The sequence below is a fragment of the Brachycentrus maculatus genome, unplaced genomic scaffold (genome assembly GCF_059751285.1).
Source record: "Brachycentrus maculatus isolate JH-2025_06_01 unplaced genomic scaffold, ASM5975128v1 h1tg000513l, whole genome shotgun sequence".
NCBI lineage: Eukaryota > Metazoa > Arthropoda > Insecta > Trichoptera > Brachycentridae > Brachycentrus > Brachycentrus maculatus.
Genome location: NW_028281259.1, coordinates 802,366 through 817,894, shown reverse-complemented (window position 1 = coordinate 817,894; position 15,529 = coordinate 802,366). Strand labels below are relative to the sequence as shown.

The following is a 15,529-nucleotide window of genomic DNA, read 5'->3' as shown; positions in this document are numbered from 1 at the left end:
TATATTAAAATATTATATCATTTTTTTAAACGTCTTATCTTTCAAAAACACTTTTCTTTTCAAACCATACATTAATTTTGATGAAAAACTTGCATTTTCAATACAAAAACGGTGTTGTTACTAAATGTTACTAAGAAAATTAAGTTGCGGGCTATCGAATATCCCCCTTTAAAAATGAGTGCACTTATTTTATTTGCCTCCAGGATGTGAATTAGAATGTATTACGCAGAAAGGAACCAATCCGCATATTAATACAAACAAATATATACAAATTTTTAACCAATATTATTTTCCAAAATAATTTTGAGCATATCGTAGTCATATAGGAGAAAGTGACCAAGTGCATTTTTTACAAAAACGTGATCATTGACTATTTGATATCTTACTAGCTTAATATTGCCCTGAAAATATCCCAAAGGATTTTAAAATTGGAAGCATAATATATTGACTTGTTAAAAATGACTAACTGCATTGGTGTTTATTTTGTTGCCAAGCAAAAGTGACTTAAATGGCCCTCCTGAACATTTTACTGTTCGTTAGTTGGTTACTTTCTCCTGTATGGCTAAGATATTTTAATATTTGCTAAGTAGTTACCTACCTTACTGTTTTTTTTTTAATAAAACATTTTTTTTTATTCTATGTTTATTTCTTATTACAAACTTTTTTACCTTATTGTCTATAAATGGTGCAAAGGGGAGTGATCACATCATGATAATTATGCAGTATTCCTGCATAATTTATCTTGCATGGATGACAGTTTAAGGTAACGTATTGTACAATATTGTCTGTGGTATATTTGATGAATGATGGGTGAAAAACTATCAAAAAGAAGAAGAAGAATTACGCTTGGTACAGGCGGAGCCGGAATTAAGTGTTGACGTACGTGTCATAAATCGCTCACTCCTTTCAAAAACGTCATATATAAAAAATCGTATATTTTCAGTTGCTCATGTTTTCGGAATGCCCAGAAAATGTACTATATCCCAGCAAAAGCGGCATATTTTTAACTCAATATTTACCCGCTGCAGGGCAGAAAGTGTTGTTTTTGCATTTTGAAGAAAAGATATTGTTTAATTATTTTTTTAAACATACTAAATATTTTTCAAATGGAGAAAAAACCTTCAGGTTTTACCTAAAAAGATCTGTTGCACAGTAAAAGTTCAATAAGTGGCTTGATATTTATTTTTAATACATTGTATTATATTATTAAACTTGAAAAACGTTCTCCTGAAAAATCAAGTTTTTTTTATTTATGACGTTCTTGAAAGGAGTGAACGAAATGTGAAAGAGCGGTGTAATATTAACCAATAGATTTTTGTCACGATGTTGGTTTATTGGCCAATAAATTTTTATGAAAATTCACGAGACTAACGATAGCATTCTTATTAAAATCTGTAGAAAACTAAGGGAGATATTAAGGTTTAAACTTAAAATATTTGATTGAAACGAAAAACGTGCGTACGCATACGTCATCAAATTTCCGTCATCGAACGTTTTATGACGTCATACGGTTTATTGTCTATGGTTTATAGAGCTGTAAAAGTAGTAGTGTGGATGGTTTGTTTACCACTACACTTAATATATAAATATGTGGAGGGGGTGTGGGAGGGTGGACCATAGACATCAACAAATAGAGCCGCCAATAATTTAGCAATGTTACCAGTATTATAATAAGTCCATCGTTTCTGTGACGTCATTCATTACCAGCTTACGAAAACAACGTATTTACGAAGGCGAATTTTAAACAAAGAAATGATGAATGAAAATAGTGATTATATCGGCTGTTAGAAACACAAAACGAATATAACCCTTTATATGTTGTTAAATTAGATATTCCTCCCGTCTGATAATGATCCATTATATGGAAAAGTGTGAGTTTTTGCTGCAATTTATAATGAATAAGCGTGTACCAGGCATGAAGTTACTTTAATTTCATGTAATTCATCAGTGAAAATTCTAGGCAAAAACACTAATTTAAGTGAACGATAAAAGATAAGGAGAGTGTTATATTACCACATCACAAAGTAAAAAATACTTTTTTTAAAGTAGGGACATTATAAACGGTGTTGCATAAGCCATAGCTAGATTTCAGAATCACTTGGACGTTAGGTAATTAAAAAAAACTTTTTTATAAATGCTCAAAATAATCGAAATAATCGTAAAAAGTTCAGCGTACGCACATCACTAACGCTGTCAAACTTCAAAATAAGATAGAAGAAAACATAACCTACAAAAATAAGAATCGTTTGAATGTTATACGTTATAATAACACTCAAAATATCGTCAAAATGTCAGTGTATTTGAAACACACGTTTCATAAAATAAACCCAAGTCGTTTTAGATCTTGTAATGAGTACAATAAGTTCTATAGTAATTATTATATATATTCTCGGAATATCTCGACCATTTTCAGCTGCGCAAATCTTTTGAATTTCGAATCTAAACATATGAACGTCGGAAAGTGCTGTCGGTTTTTGCACAGTTCCTGCTCTAGGTTAAAGGTTCAAAGAGCCAATGATGTCCCCAGTGTCAATATATTCGACAGAAAAGCCAAAATTATACAGCGGGATATCGCTGCCAAGTCGAGCGATGTCCATTTGTTCGATTATGTAAAGGAGGAAGTTGGATGGCGGTTGGCAGACAGGGTTTTCGACATTAAGAAAGTCTTCAAAAACGCCGTGGATCTAGGTAAATAATACTGTGACTTATTTTAAACCATTTATTTATTTTAGAACATTTTAAATGTGTCCAAATACCTAGATTATTTATTTTATTTAAACTTTATGTACACAAAATAAATTAGTACATTGGCGGGCTTGTTGCTAAAAAGCTATATCTTCCAAAATACGAAAAACAGACTAGTGATATTGGTCAAAATGTTTGATACCATATATAGCTGTTTGCAATCAGAGGGTAGATAGTACTTGAACATTAAAAAAACATAGATTACAAAAGATGATAATAAGGAAGGCAAAGGAAAAAGGGAGTTTAGGGAAGGAGGTAGAGGGAGGAGGTTTGATGGACAGTAAGGATTCTAATTATAGATAGTAATGTCTCAGATGTTTCTTAAAAGTTATTAGAGAAGGTGCATTTGTTTACGCGGAGAGGTAATTCATTCCATAGTCTGGCCGCTTGGACAGAGAAGGAATTACTGAAGAATGATGTGTTATGGCGAGGAAAGGAGAAGGTTTGATGGACAGTTAGGATTCTAATGATAGATAGTAATGTCTCAGATGTTTCTTAAAAGTAATTATAGAAGGTGCATTTGTTTACGCGGAGAGGTAATTCATTCCATAGTCTGGCCGCTTGGACAGAGAAGGAATTACTGAAGAACGATGTGTGAGATGGCCTTCATTGGCTGATTCCGACTTTATGTTTGTTCAGGTTGTTCGAGAGGGTATGTATCGAGACACCTGACTCCGGATAGCGTGGAAAAGCTGACGCTTTGTGACACAAACCAAGCCTACTTGGAGCAGGCAGTTCTTCCCGAAGGAATCCACGTAACCAAAATGGTGGCTGACGAGGAAACTATAGAGGTATGATTTTATATTGAGTTTTAAAAAATATTTCTGACACATGGCACCACTTTGATTGCAACAATAATTTATCTAAACTAACTAACCATCACGCCGCTTCTCCGCAGGGGTAGGCAGAGAGAATAGAGTGCCACAACACTCTGTCCTTGCAAACATTCTTCGCCTCTTCCACGTTCATGCATCTCCTCATACATACCCGCCGATTGTACGACTCCTATTGTATGATACGACTCCTAACCTGACCACTTTCAAGTATTTGGCATACCTGATCGTGTCATATTTTTCTCGGTCTTCCTCTGCTTCTTTTCCCACTAACATTCGCCTCATAAATTTGTTTTACCGTTCTTTCCTCACTCATTCGTTCTACATGTCCAAACCATCTCAACACACCTTTCTTAATTTTATCAATAATGCTTATCTCAGCTTTACATTCCTTCCTTATTTCACTCTTCGCACATCTATCATACATCGTTTTGTCGCACATTCTTAATTTATCTATCTATTCAATTATTACATACCTTTCTCGGTTCCTTTCCATCTCCCCCCGGACTTACCTGATCTTACTCCATCTGTCTTCCTTGTTTTCATCAATTAAGTATATTTGTAATTACATATACAATCCATCCCTTATCCGCACCCCAATGGTGCATAGGGCACTGCATTATATAAACATAGTGTTATCTTGATTGTTAACACACGAAGGAAAGGTGATCAGCCCTCCGCTTCAGGTACCAGTCCAGGGTAAAATTTAATAATTACTAGTAATAATAATAATAAAACCCTTATCCGCACCCTAATGGTGCATAGGGCACTGCATTATATAAACACAGTGTTATCTTGATCGTTAACACACGAAGGAAAGGTGATCAGCCCTCCGCTTCAGGCACCAGTCCAGGGTAAAATTTAATAATTATTAATAATAATAATAATAAAACCCTTATCCGCACCCGAATGGTGCATAGGGCACTGCATTATATAAACACAGTGTTATCTTGATCGTTAACACACAAAGGAAAGGTGATCAGCCCTCCGCTTCAGGTACCAGTCCAGGGTAAAATTTAATAATTATTAATAATAATAATAATAAAACCCTTATCCGCACCCGAATGGTGCATAGGGCACTGCATTATATAAACACAGTGTTATCTTGATCGTTAACACACAAAGGAAAGGTGATCAGCCCTCCGCTTCAGGTACCAGTCCAGGGTAAAATTTAATAATTATTAATAATAATAATAATAAAACCCTTATCCGCACCCTAATGGTGCATAGGGCACTGCATTACATAAACACAGTGTTATCTTGATCGTTAACACACGAAGGAAAGGTGATCAGCCCTCCGCTTCAGGCACCAGTCCAGGGTAGAATTGAATAATTATTAGAGTGAAAAAATCACTTATATTTATTTAACCCCCCTCCCTGGGAATCGAACCCGGGACCTCTAGAACGGTAGCCGAGCGTGCTGACCATTACACTAGGCAGGCGGACAAAATATTTAGTATATTTAAAAAAATAAATTTAACAATACCTTTTCTGCAAAAACAACACTTTCTGCCCTGTAGCGGGCATATATTAAGTTTAAAAAATGCGGCTTTTGCTGGGATATAGTACATTTTCTGGGTATTCCGAAAACGTGCACAACTGAAAATTGACGATTTTTTATTTACGACATTCTTAAAAGGAATGACCGATGTAATTAGAGTGATAAAATCACATATATTTATTTGACCCCACCCACATTTTCAGTTCCCCCCGGACAGCGTGGACCTTGTGATGTCATCTCTCTGCCTACACTGGGTGAATGATCTCCCGAAATGCTTCGACAACATCATAAAGGCACTTCAAAATGACGGAGTAAGACTTTTCATTTATGTAACACTTATCGATTTATTGGAAAATCAGCAAAATACTTAGATGTTGCCACAGATAAAAAAAATACCTTCCAACTAGCAATTACCGAACGCTAATTTCACTGGCCAACAATGATTTTGTAACTGAAATTTTGATGACTGATTTTGACTAAGTTAATTGTTCTTATTCAAAGTGTATATGGTGACAAGCTTGTATCACGTCAAGTTTTGCTGTTACAGTCATATTATTGTTTGTATGGACCCCATACGTTGAAACCGTAATAGAAGTTAGTATCTAGACATGGTCTAAATACCAACCACTATTGCGGTTTGACAATCGGTCCGTGCATTTATTTGCATCATTGTAGTTTTGGTTTTAGGTATTCTTGGCAACGCTTTTCGGGGAAGAAACGCTGTTTGAACTGCGGTCTTCGCTCCAGCTGGCAGACCTGGAAAGGAATGGCGGCATAGCTCCGCATATATCGCCTTTCACTAGAATACGAGACATTGGAGGATTGTTAAACAGGTACCACATATATGTACGCTTCCGTATCAGATCTGAGAATGCGGTGGGACAGATTTTAATGTACCTCGTATATTATTATAGAGAAGGTCTGTCAGGAAGTCTAGATGCTTCTATATTAGGTCTGAGAATGCGGTGGGACAGCCTTTAATATACCTTGTTTATTATTATTATAGAGAAGGTCTGTCAGGAAGCCTAGATGCTTTTGTATCAGGTCTGGGAATGCGGTGGGAGAGCTCTCAATGTACCTCGCTTATTATTATAGAGAAGGTCTGTCAGGAAGCCTAGATGCTTCTGTATCAGGTCTGGGAATGCGGTGGGACAGCTCTCAATGTACCTCGCTTATTATTATAGAGAAGGTCTGTCAGGAAGCCTAGATGCTTCTGTATCAGGTCTGGGAATGCGGTGGGACAGCTCTCAATGTACCTCGCTTATTATTATAGAGAAGGTCTGTCAGGAAGCCTAGATGCTTCTGTATCAGGTCTGGGAATGCGGTGGGACAGCTCTCAATGTACCTCGCTTATTATTATAGAGAAGGTCTGTCAGGAAGCCTAGATGCTTCTGTATCAGGTCTGGGAATGCGGTGGGACAGCTCTCAATGTACCTCGCTTATTATTATAGAGAAGGTCTGTCAGGAAGCCTAGATGCTTCTGTATCAGGTCTGGGAATGCGGTGGGACAGCTCTCAATGTACTTCGCTTATTATTATAGAGAAGGTCTGTCAGGAAGCCTAGATGCTTCTGTATCAGATCTGGAAATGGTGGGACAGTTTGAAATACTCCTTTTCTCAACTACATTCGCCTTGCAAATTTGTTTTACCATTCTTTGTTCCCGTGTCCCGCTGATTGATGATTTGTTTCTGCTATAGATCCGGGTTCACCCTGCAGACTATCGACACGGATGAGATCGTGGTTGGCTACCCAACTATGTTTGAGCTGATGAACGATTTGAAGGGTATGGGAGAGAGTAACGCGGCGTTCAACAGGCAGCTGCACCTAGCGAGAGACACTCAGATCGCTGCCGCCGCAATTTACGATGAATTGTATGGAAAGGTGAGTGTTTTTGCTGCAATTTATTGAATGGTTTTTTGTCACAATGTTGGTTTATTGGCCAGTAAAGTAATATGAAAACTAAATCGCAAGACCATTAATAACATTCGTATTGAAATCTGTAGAGAACTAAGGGAGATTAAGGTTTAAACTTTAGATATTTGAATGAAACGAAAAACGTGCATTCGCATACGTCATCAAATTTACATCATCTAACGTTTCACTATGTCATATGGTTTATTTAAAAACAGTGACCTCTGCGAGGATGTAATGAAGATATTTTAAGAGTTTCAATAATTTCCTATGCTCAATATAGCAATGCATCAAGTGTCCATTTGCAGACTGATCCTGATACAAATCAACGGAGTATACCGGCAACGTTCCACGTGATATACCTCCTGGGATGGAAGCCGGATAAATCCCAACCCAAGCCTCTTCCCAGGGGATCTGGAGAGGTGTCCTTGAAAGATCTCCACAGGTTTGCAACTATACAATAGAACGGGGCTACTTGAACTTTGTTACTTGAGCCCAGTACAAAAAAAAATTAGATCTGTATTTGGTCTACAACAGGCATAGGGAACCTTTCTATTTCAAAAGGCCACATTAACTTATCTGATTCAACATGAGGCCGCAGTAAAGAAAACTTTGACACCCCTCCTGTAAACTAAATATTTTTACTATATCACAATACAAATTGTTAAAAATGCAATTGAAAAAAATATAGAAAAAATTCATATTTACAAATGAATTTATTAATGATCAAGCTGCGTATCTATAAGAATACTTAAGCATACTTAATACATAAAAAAGAACTTACATCATTAAAAATACTTGTTGACGTTACAGGTTTACCAACCTTCAATGACTTATTTACACCTGCTTTTTGTTTTGGCACCTTACAAGGGCCCAGAGCAGCCGTGTACTAAGCTTTGAGAATAGGTGTTTGCGGAGAATCTTAGGCGGGCGGTGGTTTGACTTTGTGAGGAATGAAGAGATAAGGCGTAGGACGCAGCAAATCTTGGTCACAACTGTCGCCAAAAAAAGGCGATTCAGTTGGCTTGGCCATGTACTCCGCATGCCTCCCGAGAGCCTTAACCAAGCTTGCCTCTTTTACAAGGCATCAGGTTCCCGACCACTGCTGACAATTCGTCGGCAGTTCTCGTCAGAGCTTCGGGACGCGGATCTGACTTGGGAGGATGCGAGGGAGCTGGCGGCCGACAGAAAAGCCTGGAGACAGTTTGTGGACTCCATATGCTCCACCTAGGGAGCGGATATGGTTATTATTTTGTTAGAAAGCATTTGAATATTTGGTGCTCAAAGCGAGCTCACTTATTCTTTCTCGCTTACACATCGGTAGTCTGTGTTTCATTTAAATTGGCATCAGTCAAAAGGCCGCAGGTTCCAGAACCTGGTCTACAATAATGAACGTATGGACATGATTCATTGTTTCCCTGACAGGTGACACTTATTGTCACCATACGTTCATTATTGTAGACCGAATACAGATTTAATTATGTTTTTGTACTGGGCTCAAGTAACGCATCAAAGTTCAAGTAGCCCCGTTCTACGGTAGTTTTATTAGTTTTATTTATTAGAAACAACAGATGGCTCAACTAAAGTGGAACTAGGCAGGTCATGTGGCACCTATATCTGAGGATATTTTAGCTGAGGTGCAGATATTTTATTCACAACTTTTTTCGTTCACCGAAATTTACGAACAAGTATTTGGACACACTCAAAATGATAAGTCGCTCACTCCATTCAACAATGTCATAAATCAAAAATTGTCAATTTTCAGTTTTGCATGTTTTTGGAATGCTCAGAATATGTACTATATCCTAGCAAAAGCGGCATATTTTTAACTTAATATTTGCCCGCTACAGGGCAGAAAGTGTTGTTTACACATTTTGAAGAAAAGGTATTGTTTCATTATTTTTTTAAATATACTAAATATTTTTCAAATGGAGAAAAAACATTTAGGTTTTACCTAAAAAGATTTGTTACACAGTAAAAAGTGGCTTAATGTTTATTTTTAATACATTTTATTAAAAATTTTAAACTTTATAAACGATCTCCTTAACCTTTTAACCGCGTTAACTTTGTTCCTGAGAGACGCCAGTGCGCGGCGGTATTTTGCCGTATTTAAATGATTACTTTTATCATGTATTTAGTTAAGAAACGATTTATTTTCCTAAACAAAAATGTTCAATGGGATTCATTGTGCCTTTTTGGTACTCTATAATACACGTGTGTCACATTATTATTGAAATATATCGTAATATAAACAAATTAGATCGTAACATAAATAAATCAAAGCACGCATCGTGTGTCACTCTTACCCACTGGCGATGCGTAGCGTCGAGAGTGAGACAGATATAGGGCATGATTATGGCGCGGACTAATTACCGACCGCAAGAAAAATCAGGGATCTGTTCTTTTATTTATCCTTGTGATGTTACAAATTATTAGTCAGATATTTCAACAGATGTCATAAGGCCAAGGATTGACGTATTATTTTATCCAAAGTTCCACACCATGAAAAATCCCTCCTAGTTGAACTGAGGTTGGAAACTTGGAGCAATGTAAAAACACAAACGCTTATGTCAGCCGCGTATGGGGCATGTTTTGTTAAAACACATACGGTTATGCGAGCCGCGTAGATCCGGTTAAAAATCATGTTTTTTTTATTTATGACGTTCTTGAAAGGAGTGAGTTGTGTTTGAAAATTCTTCATAGTAGCTTGGGTGAGAGTCCATAGATGGCTTTAGACGATGTATTTAATATAATCTATGTTTGAAGCAATAACTTTGTGATTATCCATCAAATTATGACGTTGTTGAAAGGAGTGAGATGTATCATCAATCATTTATTTTTATCTAAAAATTATTTATTTATTTTTGTTCAAGATTGGATGAAATCGCTAAGAAGAAAGGACACATTGAATTGGACAAGTAGTAGTGATAAAGGACTAGAAATGGGATTGTATGTAGAATCTTATCCGAGGTAAAATAAATAAAAGTCTAAAAATTATTTATCACAGTACAGTGTGTTTTATTTTTTATTTCATCAAACGTTCCTTAATGTCTTTTTAATCATTACAAAATTTTCTTTTAATATAAAATACAATTTATCCCACATAAGTAGTTATATCTACAACTCGTTTCCAAACATGTCTTCAGCTGACCGCTCGGACAGAAGCGATACCTCGTATCTGTCTCGCTGAACGCCAGAGATGAGATAACTGAAGTTATGAATTAAATATGATATTTTTATTTATTTAGAGAATATGTCCTAGTCGTACAGGAGAAAGTGACCAACTAACAAGACGTTAAATATTGAGTAGGGCCATTTAAGTCACTTTTGCTTGGCAAGAAAATAAACAGCAATGCAGTTAGTCATTTTAAACAAGTCAATATATTATACTCCCAAGTTTCAAATCCTTTGGGATTTTTTCAGGGCAATATTAAGCTAGTAAGATATCAAATAGTCAATGATCACGTTTTTGTAAATAAATGCACTTGGTTACTTTCTCCTGTATGACTATGATATTTTAAACGACACAAACAGTTACAATATTCATCAAAATGAACGTTCTTATGTGTAATATATTTTTTTAGTAATTTATCATATTTATTTAAACAAAAACTAATACAAAATGTCTGGAAACCACTGGCATTCATAATTTATTTTATCCACTTTTACATATATATTTATATATATATATATATATATATATATATATATATATATATATATATATATATATATATATATATATATATATAATAATTAATATGTCGGTTGTGGAATATCTTATAAAAATATCTTATTTACTATTAATATTTTTTATTCAATTAAATTACTATTTTAAAAAAATTATCATATCAGTAAAATTTTCATTATTTAAAAATTATGTGAAATGCATTCAGTAATAATGTTTATATATATATATATATATATATATATATATATATATATATATATATATATATATATATATATATATATATATATATGTATATATATATATATAGTTTTGTATACCGCAAATATTCTTTATGTTCGAAAGTGCTCCCTGACTTCAAAATGGTTCTGAACCACTGCACACGATTTTATGGCTGTAATACGCAAGTTCAACTGTGAATTATGTTCACAAATTTCTTAATACATGAATTATGACATGTTTAATTTTAAAAATGCTTGCAATTTTAATAATATATTTAAATAAACAATCGCATACGAGAAAGTATGAGAACAGCGTTAAAAAAATATAATTAAGTACCTACTTCAGTTTTAAACATTTTGACAGTTGACAATACTATGTTTAGTGATGTTAATGTCAAATTGACCCATAGAGAGCAAACACACCAGAGACAATTTATGAGATATCGCACAGATATTTATATATAAATATATACATAAACTCAATTTTATACCCGTGAAATGTACAGATTTTTGTAAAAAAGTTCCTTAAATTAAATATTCAGGACAATGTCTGATTAGGTCAACGATAATTTACGGCTAAATATATTTTAATAATATAGTATGTCGGAAATTCTTATCATTACATAAATATTTTTAAATTTAATTACACTCGATCCACATGACACAACTAATAATTTAATCCGTTAAAAAATCTAATTTCTAAGTATTGTATTGACGTATAGGAATATGTGAAAATGTTTTAAAGGATTGATTTCAATCATGTACTTTTGAACCTGCGTATTTTTTTTGTATTATCAAATTTTGTTGCAAATGCCCTACGACATTAAACTCAAAAAGTTTCATTTGTATTTTTTTAATTAATGTAATTTTTAATTAATAATTGTCTGTTTTATTTTCAATAAAAGTTTTCTTTGTATGTTTTTTGGATCTTTATTTTGTATTTTGTCCGCCTCCGTAGTGTAATGGTCAGCACGCTCGGCTACCGTTCTGGAGGTCCCGGGTTCGATTCCCCGGGGGGAAGGGTCAAATAAATATAAGTGATTTTTTCACTGTAATATTTATTCAATATTACCCTGGACTGGTACCTGAAGCGGAGGGCTGATCACCTTTCCTTCATGTGTAAACGATTAAGATAACACTGCGTTTATATGAAGCAGTGCCCTATGCACCATTGAGGTGCGGATAAGGGTTTTATTGTTTTTTATTATTAGTTTTGTATACCGCAAATTTTCCTTATGTTCATAAGTGCTCCCTGACTTCAAAATGGTTCTGAACCACTGCACACGATTTTATAGCTACAATACGCAAGTTCAATTGTGAATTTTGTTCACAAATTTATTATTTTTTAATACATAAATTATGACAGTTTTAATTTTAAAAATGCTTGTAATTTTAATAATATATTTAAATAAACAATCGCATACGAGAAAATATGAAAACAACGTTGAACAATTGCGAGTACCTATTCAGTTTCAAACATTTTGACAGTTGACAATACTATGTTTAGTGATGTTAATGTCAAGTTGACCCATAGAGAGCAAATACACCAGAGACAATTTATGAGATATCGCACAGGTAGGTAGGTACTGATATTTAATTATTTTTAAATCTCGTTAAATATGACGAATGGCGGCTGCGTATCTGATACGTATGTCGATAAGATTAGCTCTACCAACAGGAAAACTAATATTTTAAATTTAAATTCAAAAAGTGTCGATAAAAAATGATTATAGACTGGCTAGAACACTCTAGACATGCCATAAAAAGAAGAAGACGAATACGTAAGTTGGTAATTTAGTAGATATATGAACATACGTTATTTTTAAATATTAGACTTCATAGGAATAATACACATTTGTAATAAAATACAATAATTTTCAAGGGTACGCATAGTAATCTTCGTAAAACTATTTTTTTAAATATCTCATAAGAAAAAAACTCTTAAAGGTGTAAAACGTGGTTGTGTAATGTCACATAATTGCAATATTCGAGCCGGATCGAATGATCACACTGTCTGGTGGCGTTTTCTCGATTTTTCTCATATGTAAGTGTTTATTTGTATTAAAATACAAGCATTTTACAGTGATCGTCGTAGAATCTCATATTGTTTCGATATCTCTTAGAACTAGCTCATTTCTTTCCGTCTTCGTAGCACTGGCACTGCGCGCCGTTGTGCACGTGACCGCCGATAGCTTGCTCGAATGCCTTCTGTCCGCTGAGCGCGTAACTCTGCCCGTGCTTCGTGACCGTCTGCTTGATCTGAGTGGAGTATCCACCCTGCTGCTGCTGGCTGGACCCTTGGAGAGACCCTTGGCTCCCCAGGAAGCCAGCGTTGCCTACCTGCGACTGCTGTATGAGAGCCGATTGGAGGTTGCCGCCTTCGAAGACGCTCTGGTACCAGAACGCGTCGAACTTGTAGAACGAGGCTAGCTGGTTGGAGGAATCACAGCCTGGGGAATCAAACGAACAGTGTTAGAATCATGGTTTTTACAACTGTGGAGGTCCAAAACGTTACATTTCCATTATAAATGATTTCAAGCAGGAGTGGGCTAGCAATTTTTTAACAAGGGGGGGGGGGAGGAAAGTATTTAATTTTGCTTCAACAATTCAAAATACATTATAATATATAATACTTAATATGCACATCAAACGACAAAATATAGATATGATTTTTTTAACAAATATTTTATACGAGTCGTTAATATTTCTCGAGAAATTTCATAAGGCAACGAAGATTTATGTTGCATATTGTATTCATTTACACCATCAACAGAAATTGCATTATGTACTGATTTAATTAGAGAATATTGATTTCTCTTAATTTGACAAGGGGCTCGCGCGAGCCCCTCCGAGACCCCTGCAGCCCACCGCTGATTTTAAGTGATCAGGAACGTATAAAGTTGCTATTGCAAAATTTGAGGGCAAAAATAGTTCTCACCTGAATCCCACGAGTAGACGCCTTCCATATAGTAGGTTCCATCTCCATTAGTACACGCCAAAGCACTTCCAATATCCACCTAAAAAACAAACATATTTTAGATCTTTTATGCAATTTAATCAATCCATGAATAGATTAAAAAAGGTGAAATTACACATCCCTGTTTAGCACCAATATAAGTACAGGATTGAATTATCAAAGATGGTTGACTATCTTTTTATTACTATTTTTTTCCAGATCTATAGGGTCCGCCATCTAAAGTTTTTTTTTTCAACTAGTGCTTATTTCGTGAATGGTAACACTTAGCTCATGTCTGATTTGACAGATAATTAGTTTTATCCTTCCGCTGAGCGAATATGGTTGTGTATACGCTTGAACAACGCTGGGAAATATTGCGACATTACTTTGAAAATCATGGTAATGTTGCAGAATGTGTGCGAAAATTGCGTACGGTTTTTGGAAGAAGAGAAGCACCGTCAGCTCCGTATGTTCGTTATCTTGTGAAAAAAGTGAAAGAAACTGGCATCTTCATCGATAAACCAAAGCGTGAAAAGCCAAAAACAGTGCGTACACCAGAGAATATCGATGTTGTGGCAGAAAGTGTGCGTGAAGCGCCATCAACATCAATTCACCGTCGTTCTCAACAATTGAACATTTCGGAGACATCATTGAGACGAATTTTGCATAAAGACCTTGGTATGACGCCATACAAAGTCCAATTGGTTCAGGAGTTGAAGCCAACTGACCATCCAATGCGTTTTCGCTTCGCTGAGTGGGCCTGCGATCGACTTACAGAAGATGCCGATTTTGCCAAAAAAATCATCTTTTCGGATGAAGCTCATTTTGATCTTGGCGGGTATGTAAACAAGCAAAATTGTCGTATTTGGGGCACAGAAAACCCGCACGCATACATTGAAAAGCCGGTACACCCAAAACGAGTCACTGTTTGGTGCGGATTTTGGTCCAGAGGCATAATTGGGCCATTTTTCTTTGAAAATGAGCAAGGAGTGGCCGTTACAGTCAATGGCGATCGTTATCGGGCCATGTTGAACGGATTTTTGTTCACAAAAATTGAAGAAGAGGATATTGGCAACATTTGGTTTCAACAGGACGGCGCTACGTGCCACACAGCCGAAGCTACACTCGATGTTTTTTATAGCATTTTCAAAAAAAAAAAGTTATTTGGCGGACCCTTTACATTCATCTCTTTCAAAAACTATGTCTTTGGATTTTCTGCCCATTCATCAGCGAGTCACTTTCCTTGCACACACTATACACCCTTGTCACCAGCTCCTGCAGGTCTTCTCTACTATCAGCAAGAAGCACAGCGTCATCAGCATACAAAAAGCAAACAAACAGTCAACTCGATCATTTTAACTCCTATATTTTTTAAACCATTCACATCTCTCATGCAATTATTCATGTTTTGACTAAACAGACACGGTGACATTACACATTCCTGTTTAACACCTACAGAGATATATAACCAAAAATTAGATACGATCAATTTACATGATGTTGAATTTCTTTAGATATTTGATTCAAACTTCGGAATATGATCATTCACTTTCATCATGCACTTATCTACTCTCTTCTTCTTGGTTTAGGCTTTTTGGCCTGTTTTTTAGAGGGATTAGGCTCCTGTGATGTCGATTCCCAGCTGTCAATCCATCTCTTTGATGGTCAGCC

The 15,529-nt window shown here is 35.5% G+C and overlaps 2 protein-coding genes across 4 annotated transcripts in view; one reads left to right on the top strand and one right to left on the bottom strand.

Moving 5' to 3' along the window:
* Positions 1 to 2,212: 2,212 nt before the first annotated feature.
* LOC148301843 (arginine-hydroxylase NDUFAF5, mitochondrial-like) lies at positions 2,213 to 10,006 on the top strand. Of its 2 annotated transcripts, XM_088272613.1 has the most exons (7): positions 2,213 to 2,688; positions 3,385 to 3,536; positions 5,283 to 5,390; positions 5,767 to 5,912; positions 6,777 to 6,960; positions 7,299 to 7,435; positions 9,864 to 10,006. In XM_088272613.1, the coding sequence occupies exons 1-7, from the start codon at positions 2,289 to 2,291 to the stop codon at positions 9,910 to 9,912; spliced, it is 1,176 nt and encodes a 391-aa protein (XP_088128739.1). In that variant the 5' UTR covers positions 2,213 to 2,288; the 3' UTR covers positions 9,913 to 10,006. The 2 variants fall into 2 exon arrangements, with proteins under 2 accessions (XP_088128739.1, XP_088128740.1); XM_088272614.1 differs by lacking the exon at positions 5,283 to 5,390.
* Positions 10,007 to 11,807: 1,801 nt separating this feature from the next.
* The window catches only part of LOC148301842 (uncharacterized), a 68,273-nt gene continuing 64,551 nt past the window's right edge, over positions 11,808 to 15,529 (bottom strand). For both annotated transcript variants that reach the window (XM_088272646.1, XM_088272647.1), the window contains exons 10-11: positions 13,841 to 13,919; positions 11,808 to 13,352 (exon numbers count right to left, since the gene is read on the bottom strand). In XM_088272646.1, the coding sequence (XP_088128772.1) occupies positions 13,033 to 13,352; positions 13,841 to 13,919 (399 nt within the window). In that variant the 3' untranslated portion in view covers positions 11,808 to 13,032. The remainder of the gene's footprint in view (positions 13,353 to 13,840; positions 13,920 to 15,529) is intronic.